Source organism: Xiphophorus hellerii, chromosome 4, assembly GCF_003331165.1.
Source record: "Xiphophorus hellerii strain 12219 chromosome 4, Xiphophorus_hellerii-4.1, whole genome shotgun sequence".
Taxonomy (NCBI): Eukaryota; Metazoa; Chordata; class Actinopteri; order Cyprinodontiformes; family Poeciliidae; genus Xiphophorus; species Xiphophorus hellerii.
The window spans coordinates 2,134,839-2,153,179 of NC_045675.1; the positions used below are offsets into that span (position 1 = coordinate 2,134,839).

At 38.9% G+C, this 18,341-nt stretch overlaps 3 protein-coding genes across 6 annotated transcripts; all 3 read right to left on the bottom strand.

Annotated features, from left to right (window-relative positions):
* Window positions 1–1,559: 1,559 nt before the first annotated feature.
* On the bottom strand, window positions 1,560–7,197 carry LOC116719276 (beta-1,3-galactosyltransferase 1-like). 2 transcript variants are annotated; one of them, XM_032561773.1, is made up of 3 exons: window positions 6,513–7,197; window positions 5,083–5,177; window positions 1,560–2,975 (listed from the first exon to the last, which is right to left on the bottom strand). In XM_032561773.1, the coding sequence occupies exons 2-3, from the start codon at window positions 5,122–5,124 to the stop codon at window positions 1,941–1,943; spliced, it is 1,077 nt and encodes a 358-aa protein (XP_032417664.1). In that variant the 5' UTR covers window positions 5,125–5,177; window positions 6,513–7,197; the 3' UTR covers window positions 1,560–1,940. The 2 variants fall into 2 exon arrangements, with proteins under 2 accessions (XP_032417664.1, XP_032417663.1); XM_032561772.1 differs by lacking the exon at window positions 6,513–7,197 and having other exon boundaries at window positions 5,083–5,993.
* Window positions 7,198–7,306: 109 nt separating this feature from the next.
* Window positions 7,307–10,146, bottom strand: LOC116719274 (beta-1,3-galactosyltransferase 1-like). The gene is made up of 3 exons (XM_032561770.1): window positions 9,990–10,146; window positions 9,616–9,798; window positions 7,307–8,965 (listed from the first exon to the last, which is right to left on the bottom strand). The coding sequence occupies exon 3, from the start codon at window positions 8,956–8,958 to the stop codon at window positions 7,804–7,806; it is 1,155 nt and encodes a 384-aa protein (XP_032417661.1). The 5' UTR covers window positions 8,959–8,965; window positions 9,616–9,798; window positions 9,990–10,146; the 3' UTR covers window positions 7,307–7,803.
* A 975-nt stretch (window positions 10,147–11,121) lies between these two features.
* LOC116719270 (beta-1,3-galactosyltransferase 1-like) lies at window positions 11,122–16,405 on the bottom strand. Of its 3 annotated transcripts, none has more exons than XM_032561764.1 (3): window positions 15,204–16,405; window positions 14,097–14,993; window positions 11,122–11,342 (listed from the first exon to the last, which is right to left on the bottom strand). In XM_032561764.1, the coding sequence occupies exons 2-3, from the start codon at window positions 14,984–14,986 to the stop codon at window positions 11,300–11,302; spliced, it is 933 nt and encodes a 310-aa protein (XP_032417655.1). In that variant the 5' UTR covers window positions 14,987–14,993; window positions 15,204–16,405; the 3' UTR covers window positions 11,122–11,299. The 3 variants fall into 3 exon arrangements, 2 of the variants coding, with proteins under 2 accessions (XP_032417655.1, XP_032417654.1); XR_004339153.1 differs by lacking the exon at window positions 11,122–11,342 and adding an exon at window positions 12,053–12,747 and having other exon boundaries at window positions 13,112–14,993; window positions 15,204–16,404; XM_032561763.1 differs by lacking the exon at window positions 11,122–11,342 and having other exon boundaries at window positions 12,053–14,993; window positions 15,204–16,404.
* Window positions 16,406–18,341: the final 1,936 nt, after the last annotated feature.

Here is an 18,341-nt window from a genome sequence, read left to right on the forward strand (position 1 = left end):
CCAGGTTAGAGGTTAGCATGTAGGTTGATCAACCAGCAGAGCGTGAAGGTCCTGCAGCTCCTTCAAGCTGCTCCAGGCTGCTGATGAGGTGATTATCACCAGGTGTGCAGCCTGCAAAGAGCCTGACCCGGCAACAAAGATCGTCTCTGAAAGAGAACTCTCACTCTCATAAAAACACACACACCAGAATCCTGACACAAACTGGGTCATCAATAAGACATTGATCCCAAACACAGCAGAAAATTTATTAGAAAATCATCATGATGCTGCAATGGCTTAATCAAAGTTCAGACCACAACCTAATTGAAATGCTGTGCTGAAACCTTCATAGAGCTGTGGAGAAACACATGGAGAGTTACTGTATATCCACATGATGTCAGTGTGGAGCTTCTTAGCACACCGTCCATTTGATACAATTAATTATATTTCACCATATCTGAAAATAAATGTACTTTTCTGCTTAAACAGAGTCTACAGGATGGTCTAATGATAAGATTATTGAGGAAAGGTCTAATTATTTTCTTGATCAAACATATTAAACTGCTAAGCACTTTAGAATAGCCATGAAAACAGAAACCAATAGATAATGAATTTATTCTTCAGCATCTAAAATTTCACCTGTCCGCATCACTCAAGCAGTAATAAAAGGTGTGGGAAGATTATCTGAGTTTTCCGCTGTGTTTTAACATCCAGCTGAGTGATTAAATATTCATCAAACAGAGCAATTCTATTAAAAAAAAAATTTAAATCCAATATTTCCCTTAAGACCAGCAGAAAAGTCTGAATGCTGTGCAGGTACATGACCTGAAGGAGACATTTACAGTCAGGTGAAAACGGAGAAGACCAGGACTGCATCCAGCTTTTCAATGTAAACAGCTCAGGCTTTTTACAAGGACCAGCCTGAAAGATCTGAATGTTTGCTAAAAAAGTCAAATTCTCTGTAGTTTAACCTTCAAAAAACTGGAAACACTTTACTTTAGCCACTGAAAACACAGGATGTTTTCACTGATTTAATAAAGAGGATTTAATTGAGGAAAAAGTGAATTTAGTTAATATAAACGAGCAGATTGTACTGATTGATAGCTCCAGTTATGTTAGGAAATTGTTTAAGGCAGAATTAATTCAAATATCACATTATTCAACAGCATTGAAGAGAAATCTGGCTAATATTTGGGTGACTCCAACCCACACACAACATTTTCAGAAGGTTTTATAAAACGACAGTATCATTATGTTTGGAGTGGAAACAAAAAAATGATTTTAATGAACATGATGTTCATAATGCTGATGTTTTAAAAACAACTTCAACCAAACCACTAGCAACATTTTATAAACTGACTTTCAAATACGAGAGAATTTTGACATTTATGTTTAAAACTATAAATGTTTGGGTTGTTTTAATAATGTCCTTCCTTATTTATTTTAGACCTACATATCTGAGTGTCTTCATGTCCGTTTCTCACTAAACTGCTGAATCTCTCAGCATTTTGTTGTGAATTCATGTTTAGCTGATGTTAAACATACAGTCATATTCAAAAAATAACTTCCACAATCAGCACTTATTCACACACATTCTTTAGTGATCGCTATAATTTTTACCTCTTCACTCATAATACAATACAAAATTTAAAGTTTATACAAAGCCAGTTGACATAGTCTCATGTTTTCTCACGTTTTGTTACGGAAATCATATTTATGTAATTTTATGACCAAGAGTAAGAAAAATAGACTTGTATTCATGGCTACAGAACTAAAAGTCAAATGAAAACTGGTTTTACTGGTAAAAAACCACAACTTTCTCCTGCACATGGCAAATTCCCAGAACAATTTTCATTTATCTTTTCTGCACTGAACTAAGATTAGCTCTTTATTCTTACAGTATTTATAATATCCAAGTTTCATGGAATATAGAATCATCAGCATAGGATGTTTTTTACCGCTCAACAGTACCGACCCGGTTTCTTAAAGTCTCTCCAAATCCAAACACGGTCCATATTTTCCAGAGTTGTGGTTGCGATAATCTTGGAGTATTCACAGCGACTGTATTTTATAGGAAAAACACGGAAGAGGATCCAGTTTGGGGGTTCTGTTGGACGGACACCCAGGTGTCTCATACATAAGCCCAAATATGCATCTTCAATGTAAAGAGGTTTAACGTGTCTGGAAGCCTCAATGAGCTTTTTGGTGAGATCCAAAGACAAAATGTAGCCCAGACCCAAAGCATAGGGAGGGTAAACATCTTCGCTGATAAGATCCACAGGCACGTAGAACTTGGACTTGGGATCCCTGGAGACTCGTCCTCCATGTGCCACCAGGCCGGTCATGTAGTTTGTCCTTGGAGCTTTGAGGAGCAAGTTGACCAGATTGGGAACATTTAGAAACATGTCTGAATCGATTTTCATGGCGTAAGCGGCGCTGGAGCAGTAGGAGTTCAGCCACTCCAGCATCACCATGGTCTTTATGGTCAGGTTCTTGTAGCAGTCCACAAAGTCTCCCTGGATCAGGTCCTGATGCTCTTTGCTCTCCTGCAGCAGCTGCCGGTGGACCTGCTCTGCATCGTCTCCAGTCTGCATCCCCAGCAGGAAGAACAGCGCCACCACTTGGTTGTTAGCCAGCTTCTCGCTTCCCCAGCTGTTACGGATGATGTCGCGATGAGCTCGGTTGCGTGGCGCCACTTGTACGATCAGAACCACAAACGGCTTCTCCTGCTTACATTTCAGTTCCTCATTGATAGTAAAGTGGTACTCATAGGGGTACTCCACCAAGTACGGTCCAGGAGACACATAAGGAGCCGCTGTCCGTTGGGCAGTCTGGGTTTCTAGCGCCTTCTTGGTGACCCGTGATGAAACTGTCCTCTGCCGTTGAGTCTGTGGCTCCTGCGTTGTGGCGACGCTCGTAGTTCCAGGAAGTTCAGCAGCGGTGTTTGTTGAATTATTTTGCATCAGCCGTTGAGTCGGTGGCTCAGGTTTAATGTCCTGAAGGTGAGGAGATGCAGATAAGTTGTTTGTGACAGAGCTTTGGTTCCTGAATGAGAAGAGTTTTGTCAAATTATTTTGCATCAACCATTTAAAGTTCCAATCAGGTGCCATGTTCCTTATGTTTGTGCTGCAGAAAAACACCACAACTCCTAGAACCAAAAATAAGAAGAAGCATTGGTTTCGTGACAGAGTGAAAGGTCTGTCACTGTTCTTCATTTTCTGTCTGGAAACAAAATGAAAGAAATGTAAACGTTATATTAATGTTTATCCTGCTTAATTACCAAAGCATTGAGTTTACTGAATAGAAATCGAAAAAGTGGTTAAAATAAATCTTTTATAATAATAATGCATTTTATCTGAAAGCTTTTTTCAGGACACTCAAGGGACAATTTAAAGCAAAAGCAACAATTAGAAAAGAAGTGCCATGAAAAAGAGACAGGAAGAAATGAACTAAGAAGAATCTAAAAAGATGAGTTTTCAGACCAGATTTAAACGAAGTTAAGGAGCAGAGCGACTCAAAGCTCAGCTCCCCATGGTGGACAGACGAGCAGATGAGAGGAGGATCTGATCTTAGGGATCGGGTCCGGCGAGACGACTTAGGGCTTTAAAGGGGATTAGAAGAAATTTAAAGACTACAGACATTCAGAGGTTTTCAGAGGCAGAACAAAGCAAAAGTGAGAAAAAAAAAATCAAAAAGAAATAGAGACTAATCTGAGCGTTTGAATTGACAACATTTCAAAATGCAGGTCAGACCTGGTGTGTGAGTTCATCCACTTTTAAATGTTTGAAAGTGTGAATTCCTGAATACTAACGTCATGTAGGGTGCGGCCATCGGAGAAGAACCAAAGTGCAGACAGAACAGAGTTGTCATATGAGCCGTGATTTCACGAATAAGGTCTAAAACACTTACAACAACTGGGAACTCAGAACATGAGATGGGGAGGACCAATGGCAAACTGAAGGAACCGATGGCCAGTAATGAGTCTGAGAGGAAGATATCCAGAGGAGAGAGAGGAGATGGCAAAGTAACTCATCAGGGAAACTGATTGCAGCTGGGAAGGGAGCAGTGACGCTTAATGAGGTGAATGAGGAAGGGAAGAAAATGGCAAAGAGACTAAGAAAAAAACAAAGATTAAAGTACAAGGAGAAAACCTCAATAAAAGCAGAAATAAATGCCAAATCTAACAAAAATAACACCTAAAAGGAGAAACTAAGCTAACAGAACGAGAAGATAACACAAAGAGCAAAACAAATGCAAAACTCAAGTACTGAACAAATTGAAAGAATAAACTAGGCTTGGTGAAATATATTGAAATAAGAAATTATTTTTCTAACTAAGGAAAATCTTGGGGTTTCACCAAGAAAAAAAAAAGCCAGCAGGGAAGCAGGGCTGAAATACAAAAGACACTTTATGTTGTGGGTTCATCAGACCCACAAAGGCTGAAGACTGGCATGAACATAAATTCATAAAATACAAATAATTCTGACCAGTCAAAGCTATTTCTCTTCTTAATTAAGTTTCTATTCATTAAAAAAATGCAATCTACATAAGACCTAATGTGGGAGTTAGTTAATCTGAGGTGGTTTTTATATTTTTCAGACCAGAGTGACCGTCCAAACCTCATGGTAGGAAATGTTTTGCACAAGCTGCAACCGTCACCGTCAGACATATCAACGTCCTCCAGCTGCAATTTATCGCATGTATAAGACTCTTATCTACCATATTGTCACCTTCCTAAAATAAGTCATTTTCTTTGCCAAGGTCGGGTAACAACATTCAAAGTGCAATGTAAAATATGCAAATGTTAAAGGTCACTGCAAAACTCGCTGCTGCATAGATTCAAATCTGCAGCACATAAATAAATCATCCTGCCTGAAAACTCCCCTGTTCTCAGTTTGGCAGGACTTGTGCTGAATTTCTCTGAAATGGAAGCGTGCAAATTCACATACAGGTAAAAAAATATTAAAAACAAAAACTAAGAATTTACAACATAAAAAAATAATACTGTATGGTTATTGAAAAGAGCATAATTAGAATGACAGAAAACGTGTCACAAATCTGGGAGGCAGAATCTGTGATCGACCAGGTAACATCACTACTTACATCAATGTGGTCTGAAAACTTTACTGCTGCAGCTCCAGACATCCTGTTCACAGAGCAAGTCTGTCCTGGCACACCAGCTTCTCTGTATGGAACACCTTAAATGCCAAGACAAGATAGTAAAAAAAACAAAAGGAAAGCTTTGTACCTTTGTCCAGCCATCACAGAGCTGCGCTCCACTGTATGCAGTGTTAAACCAGGACTCTGTGTTTCTGCTCCAAACAGCAGGACGCCAGCCGCACCTTTATTTGCTCTTGCTTTAAATACAAATCAAAACTTATTTTCTCTGACTCAGAAAGGAATCTGTAATATTTTCCTAATAATAATCAATTTAAGCCAAACTACTGCAACACTTTACAGAACCTATTTGATAAAAACCCTCTGAAAACAATTCCTTCCCCAAACATGAATCTGCTGACCATTCCCTGACCTGGAGCTAATGCTGGAGATTTACATCACAGCAGATTTGCCTTTGGTTCACGTTTTAAAGCAAACATCAGGCTGTTGGAGCTGCTCAGCTGGGTTTTCTTTTTTCACTTTAAAAAGTGTCTTGTAGAGAAAACCTTTGGAGGAATCAGTTCTTTCCTGCATCACTTTTTTGTTTCAGGAGTATCTACAATTAAACAAAACAGGTAAAAGCTCAGGTAAAATAAGTGAAATTAAAAGTCAAACTAGAATGAAGTTAAATCAAGGTTGCAGAAAGGAATGAGAGTTTGTAGCTTAGCTGAAGGTGTAATCTGTTTGCCTCAACCCGGTGAACTTTCCATCTGTAACCGACCACTCTACATCTGGACTCAAAGTTATCACATTTTAAAAAGTTACCCATTATTTTAAAAGCTTACCTATTTGAATCTTAAGGCTATACTTTAGCAAAATTCATGAAACAATCCAATGAGTTGACAATAAGTGTTTTCCTTCCCTTAAAGATAATTAATTATTTTGAAAAAGATTTGATAAAAAAAAAAAACGTTACGCTTTCTCTTTTATTTTGTTTGTAGGTTGAAAATGCAATAATAATAAATGTTTCCACATGAAAAATAAGATGTTTATTCAGATCTAAATCCAGTCAGTCAGTCCAGAGGGAGAACGTAAAATCTGTTGAAGAGAAGTTATGAAGTTATGTTTCTCAGTTGCTTTGGTGCTTTTCTCTGAACAGAATAAAAATTCTCATGACTGTTAAATCAGCCTCAACTTTAAACCGAAGCTGATGTGATGAACTCAAATTTATTTATTTGAGTTCATCACATCAGCAGTTTCTCTTTCCTTCCAGTATTCAAACATCCTTATGGACCTGGCAGTGGAACTAGTATTTTTGATAAATATTCAAGTATTATTGACGTAAAACAAGCTCCTATGTCTTGCTGAAAGATTACTTGTAAGTTAGTTGTCACTTGTGTGTAATTTCAAGTTTACTGAAATATTTGCAAAAGTACCTGGGAGATTTTGTGTTTTTTCTGTCTGACACCGTCCTGCATTTTCCTAGAAAGAAAGAAATCAAATCTTTGAATTAGCATTTTCATTGTTGGTATTTTTGGAAAAGTCAAATGAATTAAAAATGTTTAGTTTGGTTTTGACTGCTAAGAATCTCATGTTGTAAATATTTATTTGTGTTTCCATTTTAGAATCATGCAGAGAAACAGAACCGTTTAGAAAACCTGCCGACATGATTCACCTGAGGCCAGGTAGCCGTGGCTCTGCGTTTATTCAGGACTGCAGACATCCTACAGGTTTGACCCAACTTCTGTTTTAAATATTCAGGAGGTCCTCAGGGACGCCTCCTCCCACCGGACCTGCCGGTCCTGACGCTCACCATGTCAGAACCATACCAGTTCAGAGTGGAAATGTTAACCATGCTGCACTGGGAGCTTCCAAGTGTCTCTGCTGCAACGTCTGTAAAACCATTCAGTTTGCATCACTTCCTCTGTTCTTTGGGTCGACTTCGGATGAAATTCCAAAATTAAAAGTAGAAACAGAATTAAAGGACTTCAGAAGGTTTATAATTTTATAATTTAGGAAACCTGATGACATGATTTTTTAAATTCTCTGCTAACAGAAATTAGCCATAATAACATATTTAGACCAAAAATATGCAGATTTAGTTTTCAAACCCAGTTTAAAATTCCTGTTTAATATTTTTAAAGGTTTCCAGGAATGTAACATGGAAGCTGCATCTCATGTTTAATTATCTAAAATCATAAAAACTATAAATTAAAGTCAACTGAGCCGATTTGCTTCTGGATTTTTTTATTCAAACCTAAACTCAGAACCAAACCTGGTGAGGCAGCATTTAGTTTAGTTTAGCTTAGTTTAGTTTAGTTGTTGGCCATTCCGCCCAGGTGGAGTTACTCCGACCTGAGATCAGACATTTATTATCTTTATAGGCTCCAAACACAGAAACAGACCGAAGTGAGACCTCTTGTTAATACAACAGCTTTGTTGTTGTGTTGTTTTTTGTCTGATGAGCCCGAAGTTTAAATATACAGTAAACAGAACATATTGTAACTGAAATACTTTGAGATGTTTTAACATAATTATTAGCTACTGTAGGTATTAGATACAGAAGCTTTATGTTTATGAAAATATAAATAACAAAAAATGTTTCTTCTGAATTTATTTTGTGATTATATTTGTTTTACTGTTATGTATGATTAATTTTCTTTATGCAAACTATAATGTAAACATGTAAAGCGCTCTTTTATTTTCTTCTGCTACCTTTTTTACCGCTCAACAGTACCGACCCGGTTTCTTAAAGTCTCTCCAAATCCAAACACGGTCCATATTTTCCAGAGTTGTGGTTGCGATAATCTTGGAGTATTCACAGCGACTGTATTTTATAGGAATAACACGGAAGAGGATCCAGTTTGGGGGTTCTGTTGGACGGACACCCAGGTGTCTCATACATAAGCCCAAATATACATCTTCAATGTAAAGAGGTTTAACGTGCCTGGAAGCCTCAATGAGCTTTTTGGTGAGATCCAGAGACAAAATGTAGCCCAGACCCAAAGCATAGGGAGGGTAAACATCTTCGCTGAAAATTTCACGAGGTAAGTACCATTTGGAGTTGGGATCCCTGGAGACTTGTCCTCCATGTGCCACCAGGCCGGTCATGTAGTTTGTCCTTGGAGCTTTGAGGAGCAAGTTGACCAGATTGGGAACATTTAGAAACATGTCTGAATCGATTTTCGTGGCGTAAGCGGCGCTGGAGCAGTAGGAGTTCAGCCACTCCAGCATCACCATGGTCTTTATGGTCAGGTTCTTGTAGCAGTCCACAAAGTCTCCCTGGATCAGGTCCTGATGCTCTTTGCTCTCCTGCAGCAGCTGCCGGTGGACCTGCTCTGCATCGTCTCCAGTCTGCATCCCCAGCAGGAAGAACAGCGCCACCACTTGGTTGTTAGCCAGCTTCTCGCTTCCCCAGCTGTTACGGATGATGTCGCGATGAGCTCGGTTGCGTGGCGCCACTTGTACGATCAGAACCACAAACGGCTTCTCCTGCCTACATTTCAGTTCCTCATTGATAGTAAAGTGGTACTCATAGGGGTACTCCACCAAGTACGGTCCAGGAGACACATAAGGAGCCGCTGTCCGTTGGGCAGTCTGGGTTTCTAGCGCCTTCTTGGTGACCCGTGATGAAACTGTCCTCTGCCGTTGAGTCTGTGGCTCCTGCGTTGTGGCGACGCTCGTAGTTCCAGAAAGTTCAGCAGCGGTGTTTGTTGAATTATTTTGCATCAGCCATTTAAGTTTCCAATCAGGCGCCATGTTCCTTATGCTTGTGCAGTAGTAAAGCAGCACAACTCCCAGAACCAAAAAGAAGAAGCAGCACCGACTTCGTGACAAAGTAAGAGACCTCTTGTCTTCTGCAGGTTGATCAGTATTCCTCATTTTCTGTCTGGAAAAGAAAAAAAAATTTAATACGTTATTTTAATGTTTATCCTTCTGAATTGCCAAGTGTTCAGTTTATTGTCTAGGAATTAACAAAGCGATTAAAGAAATATTTTATTCTCTTAGTGCATTACATTTAATAATAACTTCACAGTTTGACTCGTTCACAAAAACAAAAGTTCTATCTTCTTTGTCTTAATGTCGGCTGATGAGCCAAAAATGCCTCACCAAGCACCTACCGCAGTGAGCTTCACTATTATAACCCTGTTTGTTGGAGATTTGCTCTGCCTCAGTTAGACATTGTTTCTCTGGTGAATGCAATGTGCTTCCGTACTTTGTCAACAAGGCACTGAAGGTTTGGTGCAGCCTGATTGGCTTTGTGGTGGAGGTCATTTTGCAATATTTGGATTTCAAATTATCCAGCAACCAAGTTGAACGTTGCACTGAGCTGTTCAGCAACGCATGTTGTGTCCTTGATCATGAAAGGATTGGAGATGAATGAAACATGTGGCATGGCTCCAGCTGATCAATGTCACAAAACCTGTTCTTGTCCAAGTCTGACTTTCCTGCACCTTTGTCAAATATGTAGAAGCATTGTGTTTCAGCATTAACCGCACAAATCGAAAATGCAACACGTCATGTTGGTGATAATCTTATCTTTACCTGGCAGCTCACATTTCAAATGGTTCAGTGTTGAAGTAACGCCCATTAAAAACCTGTTTTTCCCCAGCAGTGAGGTGTATTTGCCTTTGGATTGCATGTGAAACCCTTCCTTGTTCATCTCAGGTCCAGAAAATCAAGATGGTGGTTAACCTCAGTCCACCAGCTTCTGCCCCACAGCTACAGAGAAACAGAAAGACGATCATGGGATTTAACAGAAATTTACATCATTAGCACACATTACTAACCTCATCTTTAATATAATTCATATATATTTTTAGTACAGAAAATAAAATGATGCATATGACATTCAAAGACTATCACACAGTTGATAACTGAAACATTACTTTGTGTCAAAAATTAAAACATACCTGAAAGAGAGAAAAATCGAGATGGTGGTTCACATCAGTCCAGCATCTTCTGCCCCTATACCGGTGGGTCCCAAAAGTTTTCTTCTGGGCCCCTCAGTGGCTCCCAAAGGTTTTCTTCTGGGCCCCCCAGTGGCTCCCAAAGGTTTTCTGGGCTCCCCTATGGATTACAATAAAATCCCCCCCAAAAAGAAAAAGAATCAACTGGGCTCACATCGTTCAACCAGACATAAACCTAAACATATATTTTGCTTTCAAACTCCACTGAAGTTTATTTCACACTTCATGTTGCAACAAAACAAACTACAAACCGTCTTTATAGTGAAATACTTCTTTTGTGTTACTGTTTTTGTTGTGTTTTTCATCCATACCGCTTACCGCACCCCCCGCCCTGCAATGGCACTGCGCCCCCACTAGGGGGAGCGCCCCTCACTTTGGGAACCACTGCCCTATACATTAAATAAAATACAAAAAATAACCATAAACAGCAATGGTTCCAATGAAGAGTTGACAGAAGTTACCAGTTATAAAATTAACCACATAAAATGCACAACATTAATAATGTTAACAGTGAAAAACAAACAAAACATGGCAAATTTACACATGAAACCCTGGACACATCGAAATTTGTCAGACAAATATAATATTTGTGAATAAAACAGCTGATCCTAACACAGACCATAGTTACTGATGGCAAAGGAAAAAGGGGGCGGAGCTGTCTGTTACCGGTTGCTATGGTAACCACTAACTGCCTAGAGGCAGCGTAACAAACCGCCGATAAATATCAGGAGACCTAACACAAGGAATTCAAAGAATAAATAAATCAATTTTAACAAACTTCACATCTGTAATAACTTTAAAATAAAACCCTGTTACACATTTGTAGCATAAAATTATCAGTGTAAATTTTGATTTACCAGTAAAATCCAGTGTGGTCACAACATTTTAGTTTATTATTATGTAAAATTGATCCCAATGGTGTTCTAAATTAAACTTTAAGGTTTCAAAGGGATTAAAAAAATATCCTGTACTTATCAGAGTATACAATCCATCAGAACGGTGATTGAAAATGCAGAAATCAGTCAACAGAGTCTCATCCTGTCATCATTGGAGGGCGGCGCCTTTCAAACTGTTTTTAACGTTTTTAATTCATTTTAAGTTCACTTCACACTCAAATTAATTAATATTCTGAATCTTTTTGCCCAAGAAACAGTCTTTGGTTTTGTTTTATTAAATTTTTTCTAACCTACCAGGATTTTTAAAGTCTCTTCAAAGACGCACATGGCCCATATTTCCCTGAGTTGAGGTGGCGATTATCTCGGAGCAAAAGCACGTCTGACACCGTCCTGCATTTTCCTAGAAAGAAAGAAATCAAATCTTTGAATTAGCATTTTCATTGTTGGTATTTTTGAAAAAGTCAAATGAATTAAAAATGGTTGTCTTTGGTTTTGACTGCTAAGAATCTCATGTTGTAAATATTTATTTGTGTTTCCATTTTAGAATCATGCAGAGAAACAGAACCGTTTAGAAAACCTGCCGACATGATTCACCTGAGGCCAGGTAGCCGTGGCTCTGCGTTTATTCAGGACTGCAGACATCCTACAGGTTTGACCCAACTTCTGTTTTAAATATTCAGGAGGTCCTCAGGGACGCCTCCTCCCACCGGACCTGCCGGTCCTGACGCTCACCATGTCAGAACCATACCAGTTCAGAGTGGAAATGTTAACCATGCTGCACTGGGAGCTTCCAAGTGTCTCTGCTGCAACGTCTGTAAAACCATTCAGTTTGCATCACTTCCTCTGTTCTTTGGGTCGACTTCGGATGAAATTCCAAAATTAAAAGTAGAAACAGAATTAAAGGACTTCAGAAGGTTTATAATTTTATAATTTAGGAATCCTGATGACATGATTTTTTTAATTCTCTGCTAACAGAAATTAGCCATAATAACATATTTAGACCAAAAATATGCAGATTTAGTTTTCAAACCCAGTTTAAAGTTTCCAGGAATGTAACATGGAATCTCATGTTTAGTTATCTAAAACCATAAAAACTACAAATTAAACAACTGCTTCTGGATTTTTTTATTCAAACCAAAACTCATTTTCAGAGACTCAGGAAAACGCAGAGACTGAGGTTCTTGTGAATAAAGATAATCTTTATTCGAACAAGTTTTTCACTGTTCTTTGACTTCCACTGTTGTAAATTAAATGTAAAGACTAAAAGATCCCAAACAAAACCAAATGCAATGCTTATTAGGGAGGAAAAAAGCAGAAGAAAATTAAGATAAACTATTTTCCATCACATTTTGATATAAACCTAAAGGTTACCTGAGCTTCTTTTAAAACAAAAACCTGCAAGAAATTCAACTCATTTCTTATATCATGTTTTAGTTTTACCAACAGAAACAAAATAAAACAAATGGATGAAAACATTAAACTATAAAAACACCTCAATATATAAAATATTTCCTAGTCACCATTGCAGTAGGTGCAAATTTTTTTTTTGTGCTTAATTCACATTAATAAACGTGCAGCTGGAATCAAACCTGAGCTGAAAAACAGCTGACTTTCACAAGAAATACCCACAATATTTCAAAATATATTCCAAAACCTTATATATAAAGATATAATTTTGGCAAATTATATCACAAGCCTGTCTTTTATAATTAAAAATGTTCTAAAATTAATTCCTTCCAGTCTGCCAGGTGTTTTAAAAAATGTGGCTGTTTTTATTAAAGTTTCCCCAGGATGTTTATCACTGCCTGGTGTCATGAGGTGTGGTGAGGGTTGGTGAGGCAGACGCTGTAGACCCAGGTAGGATAAATTAATGGATTTAATGATGAATGTCCAGAATAACACAGTCCAAAATAACGGGCAGCACGGCCGAGCGGAAACCAGGGCTCGACACCGGTAGCAACCGTACAAAGGAATGGACACGGAACAACACGAACGCACATTAGACGAGGACCCGACGAGGAACAAAGAACACAGGTGGAATTAAATACACGGGAGGGTAATCACAGAGACGAGACACACCTGGGAACAATCAAGGGGAGGACAGGACAACGAAGAGACGCAAGGACACAAAAAACTCTAAATGAACACAGAAAACACAGATCCTGACACCTGGCAAACAAAAATTACAACCATGATCCTGTAAATTAATCTGTAGACAAAGCAAAAAAAAACCAAACAAAACTGAATTGAAATTAAAAAGGTTTGTGTCGATTTTTCAGTGATGATACTCAGACAGGTTAAAAGAAGAGTCTGGCAGAACCAGAACCAACCCAGGTGATTCGGTATTTCTCTGGAAAACCCCCGCTTTGTTGTTCTGTCATTTTCTATCTGCTGATCCTGACTTGCCTTTGCAGTTAACAGTACATATCGTCACTTTGCAACACTTAAACATAAATATTACCTCCTGTCATTATTAGATACAAAAACTTTATGTTTATAACAAATATTAAGAAAAATAAGATGTTGAAAAATGTCAATTTTCTGCATCAATCCAGTATTTTCTAATACTTGTATATATCAGAATGTGTGCCTGGTTTTTTGTCTAATTACATCTTTTATTTTAACAAATTATATCAGATCTTATAATCAAACTAAATACTAAAGTAAACATTTCATCAAATATTTACTTGATTAAACTGTTCGTAAAAACGGTTGATTTTAGGCAGGAAAACCTCATCCTGAATTACATTTTTGACACAAATACGTTTTCTAATATAACATGTAAACACAAAGTGTTCCTTTGTTTTAATTTGCTACCTTTTTTACCGCTCAACAGTACCAACCCGGTTTCTTAAAGTCTCTCCAAATCCAAACACGGTCCATATTTTCCAGAGTTGTGGTTGCGATAATCTTGGAGTATTCACAGCGACTGTATTTTATAGGAAAAACGTGGAAGGAGTAACTCGGAGGATCTGTTGGACGGACACCCAGGTGTCTCATACATAAGCCCAAATATACATCTTCAATGTAAAGAGGTTTAACGTGTCTGGAAGCCTCAATGAGCTTTTTGGTGAGATCCAGAGACAAAATGTAGCCCAGACCCAAAGCATAGGGAGGGTAAACATCTTCGCTGAAAATTTCACGAGGTAAGTACCATTTGGAGTTGGGATCCCTCAAGACTCGTCCTCCATGTTCCACCAGGCCGGTCATGTAGTTTGTCCTTGGAGCTTTGAGGAGCAAGTTGACCAGATTGGGAACATTTAGAAACATGTCTGAATCGATTTTCGTGGCGTAAGCGGCGCTGGAGCAGTAGGAGTCCAGCCACTCCAGCATCACCATGGTCTTTATGGTCAGGTTCTTGTAGCAGTCCACAAAGTCTCCCTGGATCAGGTCCTGATGCTCTTTGCTCTCCTGCAGCAGCTGCCGGTGGACCTGCTCTGCATCGTCTCCAGTCTGCATCCCCAGCAGGAAGAACAGCGCCACCACTTGGTTGTTAGCCAGCTTCTCGCTTCCCCAGCTGTTACGGATGATGTCGCGATGAGCTCGGTTGCGTGGCGCCACTTGTACGATCAGAACCACAAACGGCTTCTCCTGCTTACATTTCAGTTCCTCATTGATAGTAAAGTGGTACTCATAGGGGTACTCCACCAAGTACGGTCCAGGAGACACATAAGGAGCCGCTGTCCGTTGGGCAGTCTGGGTTTCTAGCGCCTTCTTGGTGACCCGTGATGAAACTGTCCTCTGCCGTTGAGTCTGTGGCTCCTGCGTTGTGGCGACGCTCGTAGTTCCAGGAAGTTCAGCAGCGGTGTTTGCATCTGTAAATCCTGTGTTTTTGGAGACGGTGCTTTGTTTTCTGAACACAGTGAGTAGTTTCATTGAATGACTGTTCATCCACTCTTTGGGGTTCCACTCGTGCCCCTTGTCCTGGATGTTGGTGCAGTAGACAAAAAGCACAACTGCGAGAACCAGAAGTAAGAAAAGGCTGTGGCGCCGTGAGAAGCCAAAACATCTCCTGTTTTCTACTGGTCTGACGCCATTCTCCATTTTCTGGCTTAAAAAAAGATTTAAAAATAAAACACTTTAGTTGTCAGTAAAAGTTAGTCAACTGCTTGAGTACATTTGCTAAGATAAACATAATGATGTTGTGCCTCCATGTTCTGTTATTCAATAAAGACTTCTTTTTTTCTTTGCCACTAAAGGAGAAAGTCTTATTTTTTGTTAAACTAAGAAAGCAGCAAAAACATTTAAAGGAGCTACATACCTTTGTCCAGCCGTAGCCGAGCAGCTCTCCGATGCGCTGCCCAGACTTTTAATTTGGGTGTCAGTTTGAGTCCATTTGCAGAAGGAAGTGTTGCTCCGTTAAAAAATTTATGCCTCTGCTTCTGCATTCTGTTTCACCCATGTGTGAGGCTCACCTGCTCATTATGAGGCACCAGAGGTTTGATAAGCCAAGAGAAAAAGGAGAAATGTCAAAAATGCTTTCCCTGTAGCTCTGCTCTTCAGGTAACAGGTCTCTGAAACAAAGGTCTGCAGCCGCACCTTTGTTTGCTCCACCTCCTCTTAAATACTCAGGAGCCCCTAGTAACACCTCCCATTACATGAGGCGGCGCTCCTTTGTGCCAGGCGTGTTGCTCTGCCGTTTGTGGGTGGTAGAGCAAGACATGATGGTTTTGCTGCTGATTCGTCAGACTCATTTACAGTAAATCCCCAGAAATATTCTTTTTTAAATTAATGCAAATGTGTATTTTAATACAAACGTTCCTGTTTTGTCTTGGGAAGTGTCTTCACCACAAGTTCTGTAAAATCATTCAGTTTGTACAGTACAGTCATGTTTTTTGGACCTCTTCATCATTTCTGCAGTCGGTTTTGTAAGAATTTGTAAAAGTCAAAGAACAATGTTGAAATTTGAGGAAGTTCCTGTTCCCTTTTTTTGTCATTTTACAATAACTTGAGTTTGTAAGCAGTTTGTCATGCTGAGAATAACATTGAAAATTGTTTCTGTTGATGCCGGCGCTAGTGACATCCGAGTCCTCGGATGTTTGGGTTTCGTAAAACCGGAGGAGCCGGTTTTACCCTGAACAGGTCCAGAACTGTAAGGCATTTGATGAAAAAAAAAACACAAACTGGAGTTTTGAAGATTTATGATTCTTATCAAGGCCTCCAACACGATAAGGTTCAGCCTTTGGCCTGCAGCCCTGATGGGAGGGCAGAGTCTGCTGGCTCTGCTGCAGGAGCCGTGCAGCAGACGCAAGTCTCTGACCTGCTGCTTCAGTTTGTCTGATAGCATCTGTGGCTTTGGTGTATCATACCATAGCAACTTTCTTTTTGAAGCCCTTTATACACCAACAGGACCAACGTGCTATACACAGTCATAAAATACAATGCAATTATAAAATAGAAAAGATCAAATATAAAACACATATTGATATACAGACACAAGAAAACAAAGTGAAACCTCTCAGATTGTGCCAAAAGCCAAAGAAAAAAGATGGGTCTAAAGACGGGACTTAAAAACAGTGAGTGAAGAGGCCAAAGGAAGATCATTGCATAGCTTGGGAGCTGCCACAGAAAAGCCCGGTTCCCTCTGAGCTGCACTTTGTCTTTGGCGCCTTCAGAAGCAGCTGATCAACTGACCTGAGGGGACGGGACGGTGTGTATGAATGTAACGGCTCAGACAGAAAGGGAGGGACAAGGCTATTAAGAGCTTTAAAGACAAATAAAAGGATTTTAAAATGAATAATAAAATGTACTGGCAACCGGTGTAAGGTGTAACCAGTGTAACCAGTGTAATCTATACAAATTTTACTGCAGAAGCTTTAGTTTCCCTTTTATTCTTCAAGTCGGTTCAGGTTTGGGGAAGGTTTTTTTATTCTATTTCCCTTTGTAGCCCAGCCTAATGTTTGACTTTCTTGGTTATATTTTATCCAAGGTGTAAATACATGCCTACGTGTTCATTTTGACTGAATTATGTGCTTGTTTCTATATTCTGCCTCACATTTCTGAAACCTACCTGCAGTTGATCCATTTCAAAGCCTATTATCTTCTCCATAATCTTCCCTCTTCTAAGAGAAAACACATTTTTATGGAAATATTACAGCTTTCTAGTTTTATTTTCAGTCACAGCAGAAACAGCCAAGTCCAACCTGGCAGGGCCATATTTTCTGTCACAGCCAGACGGATTCAGAGGAAACTCTATTATGAAAAAGTATTTCAGCTCAAACTTGAATTTGTCATTTTAACCAGATTTTGGTAACAAAGATCTTCCAAAAATTAGTGTATTGTACAAAATAATACTAAAACAGGCAGGTCAAGCTAAACCTTTCATTAATTTCAGTCTAGCTTTAACTTTAGCTTAGCTTTATTATTTTTAACTGTACACAGTAAGAATATACAGTAGAGGAACAGTATAGCAAAACAAAACAGGAAACAAAGATATTTTCTATAAAGTTTAACATTTAGCCTAGCTTAAGTCACAACTTTAGCTAAATGTAGCCTTAGGTTAGCTTTCACCAAATTTCAGCAAACTCATTTTAAGCAAATTTTGAAGCTAAAAGGTTTTTGTGCTACACATGAAACAGGTTGAACTAATTACATGCAGATCAGGCTAAGCTTTGTTTCAATTAAACCCAGTGAGTTTCAGTCATTTTAACCATAAACAGTAAATATATACAGTAATATTTATGTAGCCAAACAAAAACAGCAAAAACATTTTACATAAAGATTAGCTTAGCTTTAGTCAGACTTTAGCTAAATTTAGCATTAGCATAGCCTTTACCTAAAGTCCGCTCAAGTTCAAGTTGGTAATTTCACCCAAATTTTGGCACCAAAGTGAGCCTTAAAAAAGCTTTAGATCAGTTGTAAGTGGCTAATAAACTGTTAACAATGTCCTCTTTTCAAAGTTTCTATAGCAGGAAGTACTAATTTTATTATTGTAACCTTACAATAGTAAAGTTTAAATTGTTTTGCATTTGCAACTTTATTGCAGCAAAACTACTGTAATATGTTTATGACAATGATGATAGCAGCATGCATCCATCATCACCACCTCCAAAGGTGAAACATGAGTCACCACCTGTACTGCAGGTACGTGATGTTTGCTTAGTCGGGTCTGATTTCTGAGAAACTGTAAAAGTTCTGAGAAGCCTGCTTTTGTTTCAGTCCCTGCCCAGGTTTGGCCCACAGAGGATAGACGTTAGGGTTCTTAGAATTGCAGAAGCAACACAGAGTGCTCAGGCAAGAAGATCCGTGGAGAATGAAAGGAGAATAATAATAGCTGCAACTTCCTACCACTACTGCTGCTTTGCTTTAGACAAATATATCCTGAGGAAATACAAAGAAATTATTTCATTTATCAAGACTAAATGTAGAGAAGCCTGTAGACTGCAGGTAGGCAGTCAAA